Source organism: Papaver somniferum, chromosome 8, assembly GCF_003573695.1.
Source record: "Papaver somniferum cultivar HN1 chromosome 8, ASM357369v1, whole genome shotgun sequence".
Taxonomy (NCBI): Eukaryota; Viridiplantae; Streptophyta; class Magnoliopsida; order Ranunculales; family Papaveraceae; genus Papaver; species Papaver somniferum.
In genome coordinates, this window is record NC_039365.1 from 35,917,251 (window position 1) to 35,927,169 (window position 9,919).

At 35.3% G+C, this 9,919-nt stretch overlaps 1 protein-coding gene across 1 annotated transcript; it reads left to right on the forward strand.

The window, feature by feature from the left end:
- The first annotated feature begins 469 nt into the window (after positions 1 to 469).
- LOC113306483 (pectinesterase inhibitor 7-like) lies at positions 470 to 1,471 on the forward strand. The gene has a single exon (XM_026555413.1). It carries the CDS (start codon positions 582 to 584, stop codon positions 1,161 to 1,163), a length of 582 nt encoding a protein of 193 aa, XP_026411198.1. The 5' UTR covers positions 470 to 581; the 3' UTR covers positions 1,164 to 1,471.
- Positions 1,472 to 9,919: the final 8,448 nt, after the last annotated feature.

Here is a 9,919-nt window from a genome sequence, read left to right on the forward strand (position 1 = left end):
GTTGATTTGCAGGTCGGCAATGAACACCCTGTCCACATTAAGGAAAATATCAGTATGTCCCTCTATGTACACTACACAATTCTCTCATGTCGTTGTATAGTTGTATCCAGTTGCAAGCTCTAGTTTGGAGGTAGGAAGCAAGAGCTCCCAGTGGACTGACTTTTAACTCCAAAAACATAAAACTAAATCTTCATATTTTTCTCGTGGTGCCCAAAAACTTTCATCTTTGAGCCAAATATGATCCGATGTCAATAGCCTGCCTCTCTGATAGAATGGTAAAATTTCGATAACCAGAAGTTGAACCTGAAACACGTAACATCGTATTTAGACATGGACAAAGTGTAAGACACGGTATGACTTAATTCGCTTTTACACAAGTGCCATGAAATGTGAAAACCAATAGTGAAAAACAAATCAAGTTCACATACAAACGACTGTTTTCCCATTCCCTTTATATAAACCCCACAAACCTATTTCTAATTTCCAACATCTCACAATTCATCACTACCACCAAAAACATCTCTCTCTATCTCTCTCTCACTATCTCTCTCAGATACAGTTTCAGTTCAACTTAATCTTCCATGGCTCAAACTAGTTTCCTCTGTCTTCTTCTTTTTCTGTTCGTCTTTTGCACATCATCGGTCACCATGGCAAAGAAGTCCGGCGATTTCATCAGAACTTCTTGCGGTGTAACCCAGTACCCAGATTTATGTTTTGAGTCACTCTCAGTGTTTAGAAGCAAAATCCAACAAAGTCCAAGACAGATAGCTCAAACAGCATTGCACGTAAGTTTATCCCGAGCTAGATCCGTAAGGAGTTACGTTTCCACGATGACCAGAGTTAAAGGTATTAAAGGTAGAGATCTCCAAGCTGTGAAAGATTGTGTAGATAATATGGGTGACAGTGTGGATCGGTTGAGTAAATCCATCAAAGAACTTGGTGAAATGAGTAAGGGTAAAAATGCTGCTTCTGATTTCATGTGGCATATGAGTAATGTACAGACTTGGGTAAGTGCTGCACTTACTGATGAAAATACTTGTACTGAAGGGTTTACCGGTCATGGCAAGAATACTAATTATAGAATTGGTATTAGGAGAAGAGTCACTGGTGTTGCTCAGGTTACTAGTAATGCACTTGCTTTGGTTAATCATTTTGCCGCTTAGCACTACTAAGGATATGGATTTCAGCCAGGGTCTTATTATCTACTTGATCTAGGATTTTCTTTGTGATCTTATTATATGTGTTGTTGTCAAATAAGATCTTAAAGTTCTGTTTAATTAGGGTCTGAAGATGTATTAGAAAGTTCAGCTTTTTAAGTACTGTCAATATGCTATACTATAGTAATGTAAGTTCTAAGAAGGTTTGTGTTTTGTACTTCCCCTACTTTGAAAGTAAAATATGTGTGTAATAAGTAAAAACTACGTGTTAAACTTGTATCAAAGCAATAATCAGTTTTGTTTCTTTCCTACTATCTATGCTCACAATGTATCTTCCTTTGATTTTGAAAGGGCCCAATTTGAATAGTTTCTCGGATAGTTCTACATCGACCGTAGAAAAGTCCTGTAAATTTTAAATTTTATCAATAATTTTTGTTCTTCTGGTCTAGGCTGTAAATGTCATGGATTATATGAGAATTCACGCAACTGGTGAGAAATTACTACCAAGTCTTACTTGCCTGGTCATGCACGTTCCTGCATTGCTGATTTAGGCGTGCTGGATAAGCTGGACCAACTACAAAGGAGTCAATTGCAACTACCTAAATAATAAAAGAATCTATCTGATTTATAGGTATGAGGGGTCAAAGGCCTTAACTAATTCCATCACTTTCATGCAAATGGTTCCGACACATGAGCCATGAATTGGGGCCAAAAGAAAGAAAAGATGAAATTTCTTTAGTAAAACATGGAGATGAACGATGATGTAGTAAAAGCAGAATTATTGGACCAGCTTCGTATACATTTTAGGACATCATTGGATTATATGTAACTAACAACTAACAGCTTTGAAGTTTGAAATTTGAACTACTAGTAGTCTAGTACCAATGAAAAAAAACATACTTATTAAGTTCCATAATTAAAAAAAAAAACTTTCCACTCCGGAAGTGTACGTACTCTCCACCGCATACATGCTTGCGAATCTCGAAAATCAAGATAGCAATGGTGTTGTCTTTTCATGTTAACAAGACCCGTAAAAGAGAGAAAAGGTCCATCTAAAACGAATTGAAACAGAATTCAAGTGTACAAGATTCGTCATAACTAGTGTTAAAAAGTAGTGCTCCTAGTCCTAACTTTTCTAACAATGGACCGTGAGTCCGTCACCAACACGTTTGTTGAATCCCTACACAAAACCAAATTTTGTGCAACAGCTCGAAACTAGAGCTGGACTAGGACTGGGCTTGCACTAGTGTGGAGACTTGGACTAAAAGTGCATGAAATCTAATCACACCTACCATAACATAGGATTATTATTAATATGGGAAAGCCACTTTTACTAGAGAGAAATTCGACTTCGGTCTATGATATTTGACTTTGGTTCATCAATGGATGGAATTAAAATAAGCTTATCCCCTATCAGAAAATACTTCTCGAGTTTAGTTTTCTTTTTAATCTTTCCAAAACTAACTGTACGTCCACATTCCTATACTGTATCACATGATCCATTCAAACTTTCATATAAAAGAGAGATTCACTATTACAGTACACGTACACCCATTTGACAAAGTAAAGAACGTCCATGTCTTCCTACACCATATTTATTGGCTCAGTGTAGCTTCCATTTTACGCCTCAAAAAGCAACATTGCAAGATAGTTTTATCAATTTCTTTCCTTATGAAATCTTATTTGGTTATGAGTCTTATTCACTTTGTTAAGTTCTTTCCTTCTGAAATCTAATTTGGTCATGAGTCTTATTCGCTTTGTTAAGTTCTCAGAAATCTTGGTAACGATGCGTTGTATACGGTACATGTCCAGATTTTAGCAGCATGGATGCACTTGAAATCATGAATTTTAATTTTAGTATGGCTGTGCACTAAAGAACGAAGAATAGAGTTCACATGGTTAATGTTGTGGAAGAAAACCTCAGCGATAACGATTTGCAACAAGAATTCCAGATTTTCTAGCCAACTTCTTTAAACTGGCAAGAACGCCGATAAACATAAGAGTACGAGTATTAAAACCTCTAGAGCAAGTGATCCAATATCCACCTTGAAACAAAACATGTGATTCATTAAACACGAAGGCGATCACCTGTACACAAATTCTGATTAATATGGGCTTAATTAATCTTAAAATGAACTAATATCATAGGAAACACAAAGCACTTCAAGTCATAAAGAAGATAGTAGAACAAATGAGCCCTTCAGGATATCGACCTCTGAACATCAACAAGAGACCCAATCTTGGAAGCAGAAAACGAAATATATGTTCATTCCCCATTCAAATTTCTTATATTTGGATACGACATGGTTCTGGCCAGTTGTTATCAACTTTCTTCATAATCTCGCTGTCAGAGATGATTCAAAACTCCAACATCAACATAAAAATTGATAGGGGGAAAGCTTATTATCATCCACCCAATATTGACTAGAAATCAAAGATCCTAGACAGAGTCATCTTTCCCTTTAGTAAAAGTAGCTTTCCCTATATTAATTATCTAACATAAGGTTCATTTTTATTCTTCTTCTTCGATGGATAACACTTTATGTTGTCCAAAATTATAGCCTACTTATGACTCGTTTATTGACACAAATAGTATTATAGTGAAGGATAACGAAATATAGCAGTACAGGATAGGGAAGTACACCTTTGGTTAACATTTTTGTGGGTGTATCACCTGACTCTTTTATTTTCTCTTTGTCCACACATGCGTTTTGTATGTGTGTTTAGTCACTAAGTCATTAATGTTAAACTTGTTGTGTTTTGCGCAACAAATCTACATATGGTTAAATTATCTTAAGTATGGATAGTCGTAATTTGCATTAGCTTTTGTTTATGGCATGTTGATATTTTAATCGTGCATTAAATATTTTCTTAAGGTTAATGCTAGATAAGGTAAAGAGTAAAGATTCATATTTCTTAACATGTCATATGAGGTAACTTTGTATCCATGAGGTGTCTCTCCAACTGATGATGGAAAGGTTGAGAGACATGTGAAAAGCATGACTAGGACTCTCTTTTAGCCTCACATGTTTTCCTTAAAAAGCATATATGTGTTCACACATCACGAAGAGGATTACCTAGTCAATGACAATTGCACAGTTTCTGAACTTCCAATAAGAAATCCATACTATCCACACAATTGTAGTAAATTTTGTATGGGTTTGCGAGCACATATCATACTTGCAAACAAAAACAACCAATCAATAATGTTCTCACAATTTACAAGACGCATGAGACAGTAAAGACAAACAAAAATAACATTACTTATTACCTGTCACGATCTTTTCCATCGACATTACAATTGATTCGGTAGTACTGATAACCACAATACACTGGATAGTTCTCCGTCATATCCAATAATCTGGTAATTTATAATAGTAGGAAGTAGAAGAAAACCTAACGACATACCACATACAAATACCAAAAGTACATTGAATATCATGAATTCAAAAAAAAGGATATTATATTATATATATATATACTAGGTCTTAACCCGTGCCTTAACGGCACGGGCGTATCATAATTATGTTAGATTATTTTGCCCCAAATAATAAACAGACTCTTTTTCAGCTCATTTACATAATAGAAACAACGTTAGAACTTACAATAAATCAACTATACCAAACAATGCTAGAACTTACAACGAAAACCATTCCCTAGGATCGTTCCCAATATTGAAAACTTGAACATGAATACCATCAAAAATCTCCATTAATGGGGAAATTGTGGACACTTGACTTCATCCCAGCAAATATGGAAAACAAAATTATTATAATGCAAAAGGGTCGGGATAAGCCTTAAACCTTCATTAATATCTTACGATGTTCCAAACATTTGAACTATTCACGTTCTACATAAAACTTGACATGGTCGCAATAAGAAGATTAAGTAGTGTAAGTATCCTTAGTCATCACAATCCCCTTTCATTCGCATCTAAGAAACTGCAAAAAATATAACACATCACACGTTTTATCCATTTAATATCAAACATATCCATTTAAAAATCCAGTTAACCGAAACCATGGAAGATCAAACATGCAACCGGTGTTCACGTGTGGGTTGATGTTATTCAAAGCAACAAATTTTATTAACAGTGAATCAGAAAGAAGTAATGAAATTTAAAAACCTTGAAGAGTATGATCCTGTAATCTTGGAAGTGTCAGCTTGTTCCATTGTCCCACCCAAAGTTGAACTTCACTGTATGGACATTCGCGACTCACAAACTGATTCCTTGTTCTTTAGATATTTTGCATTATTTAAGCCAAACACGACCAATGCCACAAACCACGTCAATCTAATGCAAATAGAAAATCATGGACAGACCTTGAAATTAGATTAGCCACTCAGCTGATATTAAAGATTCATCCAGTTTGTGTGTATTTTAGGGGGGCGGGAGGCAATAGGTTCGCTGTAAAACGAAAAAGTGGTAATATCCGGTAACCAAAAGTATTGTAGCGGTAATCGTTCTATACTAATAGAACATAATATAGATTTAATTATTTAAATAACCACCAATTACAGTATTATATCCCGCTTTAAAATATTTGCACAACATTAGTGATTGTTGGTCTATTTCGGATTCAAAATTTAAATGTAAATATGTTTTACATGTTACTAATTGGGAGAATCTAAAAAGGATCGCCTAAGATTACAGAAATATGTGAAACCAAGAAAAGTATTGAATATGTAATTTGTATGTGATAACTAAATTGGGAATCTATGTTTCATACCAAGGAGGAAATGGAAATTTGGAATTACCGATTCGTTTCTTGAGGATGATGATACTCTTATCCAATTGGAAGAAGAAAAAAATCGATCTTCTGAAAGTGATGTTGTATTAGACAAATAAAATCGTTACCTCAAATTCCGAAGCCTCTTCTCCCCAGAAACATATATCATTAAGCGCAAGTTCAAATAAGAACTCTCCCCCAGTGTGTTGTTATCCTCTCTCAAGAACAAAAGAACAACAACATGTGCAACCTTTATCTGAGAAAGGTTGAAGCGGTTTTAAACTAATGCGTGCCAATAGCAAAAGTTGATAACCTGAAACACGTATGTTTATGCTAAACACAACTCATGTAAGCGCAAATTGATTCAACATAATGTGACTTTTTACATATGAGTTTCAATTGGAACTCCTTATGATCCTTTGTTAAAGCCTACCAGCATGAGCTAGAACTTAATCCCGCCTAAAACAAAAAGCCACCGGATCATAAGTGAAAAAGCGGGGTTCTAACAACCTCACCCAGTAATTTGCTTAGCAATCTGTATGGACTAACTCCAATATACGTTTAAGAGAATCAACTAGACAGTCAGACTCAATCTTAATAAAAAGTATATCAAAGAGTTATATCTCAATTTATCGATTCTATACTTACTCAATCAAATAGAAATTTGCAAGTCTAATTGAACACAAGAGAAATTAACTTGAACGGTACCAAAGACCAACGTTCAAGTATCAATCAACAACCAAAGGTTGGATTTACCAATTGATTGATTCAGCGTACAACCTGTGATATTTCATTTATATAACAAAATATAATGTGGAAAAGAAATAACACAGACACCAAAAGTTTTGTTAACAAGGAAACCACAAATGCAGAAAAACCACGGGACCTAGTACAGATTAAACACACAGTGTATTAAGCCGCTACATACACTAGCCTATTACAAACTAATTTCGGTATGGACTGTAGTTGAACCCCAATCAATCTCACACTGATCCAAGGTACAGTTGCTCTCCTTACGTCTCTGATCCCAGCATGATACTACGAACTTGATTCCCTTAGCTGATCTCACCCACAACTAAGAGTTTCTACGACCCAAAGTCGAAGACTTTAATAAACAAATCTGTATCACACAGAAAAGTCTACAGGATTAAATAAATCTGTCCCCCACAGAAATACCTACGAGTTTTGTTCCGTATTTTGATAAATCAAGGTGAACAGGAACCAATCGACAACCCGGACTTATATTCCCGAAGAACAACCTAGAATTATCAATCACCTCACAATAATCTTAATCAAATAGCGAAACAAGATATTTTAGAATCACAAACGATGAGACGAAGATGTTTGTGACTACTTTTCTATCTTGCCTATCGGAGAAGTAAATCTCAAGCCAATCTTACGATTGTACTCAAATACGATGGAGATAGCAAAATCAGATCACGCAACTAGTAAGAAAATAGTTGGGTCTGGCTTCACAATCCCAGTGAAGTCTTTAAGTCGTTAACCTACAGGGTCTAGATAGAAACCTAAGGTTAAAGGAGAATCGACTCTATCTTACAACTAGTATCACACATGAGGTGTGGGGATTAGGTTTCCCAGTTGTTAGAATTCTCCTTTATATAGTCTTTAAATCAGGGTTTGCAATCAATGCTACCTTGGTAACAAAGCATTCAATATTCACCGTTAGATGAAAACCTGATTAAATTCAAGCTAATATATTTCAACCGTTAGATTGAACTTAGCTTTTTATACACACATGAAATATAACTTCATTTAGGTTTGAGTAACCATACCTAAATGTATACAAGTTGTTGGTTCAACGGTAGTTAACCATAGATCAGCCATATGAGCACTCTCATATCAACCTTATTCTTCTTTACCACAACTAGTTCAAATGACTCAAATGAACTAGTTAGAGAGTTGTTCAATTGCTTAGATCTCATATAAGTACAGAAGACATAATCGAAACAAAAACAGTTTTGATTCACTCGAATCGATTAATGAACATTGTAGCCACGGTTTGCAAAGATTGCATTCCTTAAAATATAAATGTCTTAGTTCACGAATTAAAATGTTTTAAGAAAACAACGTACTTAAGTACGCGTACTGGTACGCGGACTTAAGTACCCGGATTAAGTTTGTTTTTAGTTCACAAACTCCAGCAAAAATTCACGGGATGTGAACTTCCGGCAGTACGCGTACTGGTACGCGGACTTTAGTTCCGGTTATCCTGAGCAGCAAAGTACGCATACTTTGGTTCAAGGATATTAGACATACACACATATGAGTTGTCTCACAATGTTTATATCCAACCATGGTTATGTGTTTTATACTCTCATGTCAATCATTGAAACATTCTTAGAGGACGTTATATAGTTGTTGTTCACAAATTATTTTTCGTCAAAGTGATTTTAAATTAATTGAAACTAATATGACTTTCGTCACTAGGAAAGATGAACTTTTCCAAAGCGAAATCTTACCAACACATATTTCGAGAAATAGATAAGTGAGATAAAGTCAGGTCGAAATAGTACATGTGTATAATCATAGTCTATATAACAATACGAATTTTGTCTCAAGATAGGAGATAAAGTAGACTTTTGAGAGATTGATAAGTTCAAGTCTCCACATACCTTTTTGTCTATGTAGTTCCACCAATTCCTTGAGTAGTTCTTAGTCTTTGCATGATGAACACCATGGAGTCTAGAGCTCAACTACACTTTTTATCCTAGTCCGAGATTTAGCTATTAGTAGACTAGAAATCAAGACATATAGTTTTGGAAACTAAACTTGACAAACAAGCTTGAGATAGCAACGCTTGCGAGTTCGACCTAGCAGTGCTCTAACAATCTCCCCCTTTGTCAATTTTACTGACAAAACTATCAATACATATGGAATACAAAATAAATAAACTTTGCAGCTTCTCTTCCACATGAATGATCCTCTTGGTTCTTCAACATTACTCGAAATCTTCGTCACTTCCAAGAACTCCAATGATCCCAAAGATATTCAATGCAACATCATCATTGTTGAAGATCCGTAGCCGTAACAATGAGAAAACAAAAGCTCTCAATCATTGTTACACAGTGTCATAGTATTATTACACAACATCAAAGTTCAATTGCATCACAACTTCGACAACAATACTATGGTGATATGTATCACTCCCCCTTAGTCAAAACTTCATCTCACACAAAAACCACTCCCCCTTACATAATGAACTGAAAACCATATGTATTTGTAGGGCGAACTACTCATTCATTCTCCCCCTTTATGTCAATAAAATTGGCAAAGGTACGAAAACTAGTGGGATCCTCATGAAATTTCCATAGAGACACTTCATGAACAAAAGAAAGTACATATTGTTAGAGCATTTCTCGGTCGAACTCGCATGCGTTGCTATCTCAAGCATGTTTTTCAATGTTAGTGATCAAAACTATAAGTCTTGATTTCTAGTCTATTATAGCTAAGTCTCGGACTAGGATAGAAAGTGTAGTTGAGCTCAAGGACTTCATGGAGATTCATCATACAAGTAGAAGAACTACTCAAGAAATTGGTGGAACTTCTAGACAAAAAGGTATTTGAAGACTTGAACTTATCCATCACTCAAAAGTCTATATACTCTATATCCTACTCTTTGAGACAAGAAGTCGTATGCTATATATATAGAATTTGATTATACACATTTGGTATTTCAAGCCGAGTATACCTCGCCTATCTATATCTCGAAATATGAGTTGGTAAGATTTTCGCTTTAACCAAGTTTATCTTTACCATGTGACAAAAGTCATGATATGTTTCAATCATCTTGAAAATTGCTTTGACGAGAAATGGTGTAACAACTGTATAACGTCCTCTAAGAATGTTTCAATGATTGAAATGAGAGTTTATATTATATAACCAATGGTGGACATAAACATTGTTGTGGAAACACATTTATGTATAAGTCCTATTCCTTCAACCAAAGTTTGCGAACTTTGTTGATCAAGAGAACCGGAAGAATGGCGTGAGCCAAGTCCGCGAACTGCCGAA

Coding starts and splice junctions, on each gene's coding strand:
- LOC113306483 (XM_026555413.1), top strand. CDS start 582: ATGGCTCAAACTAGTTTCCTCTGTCTTCTTCTTTTTCTGTTCGTCTTT.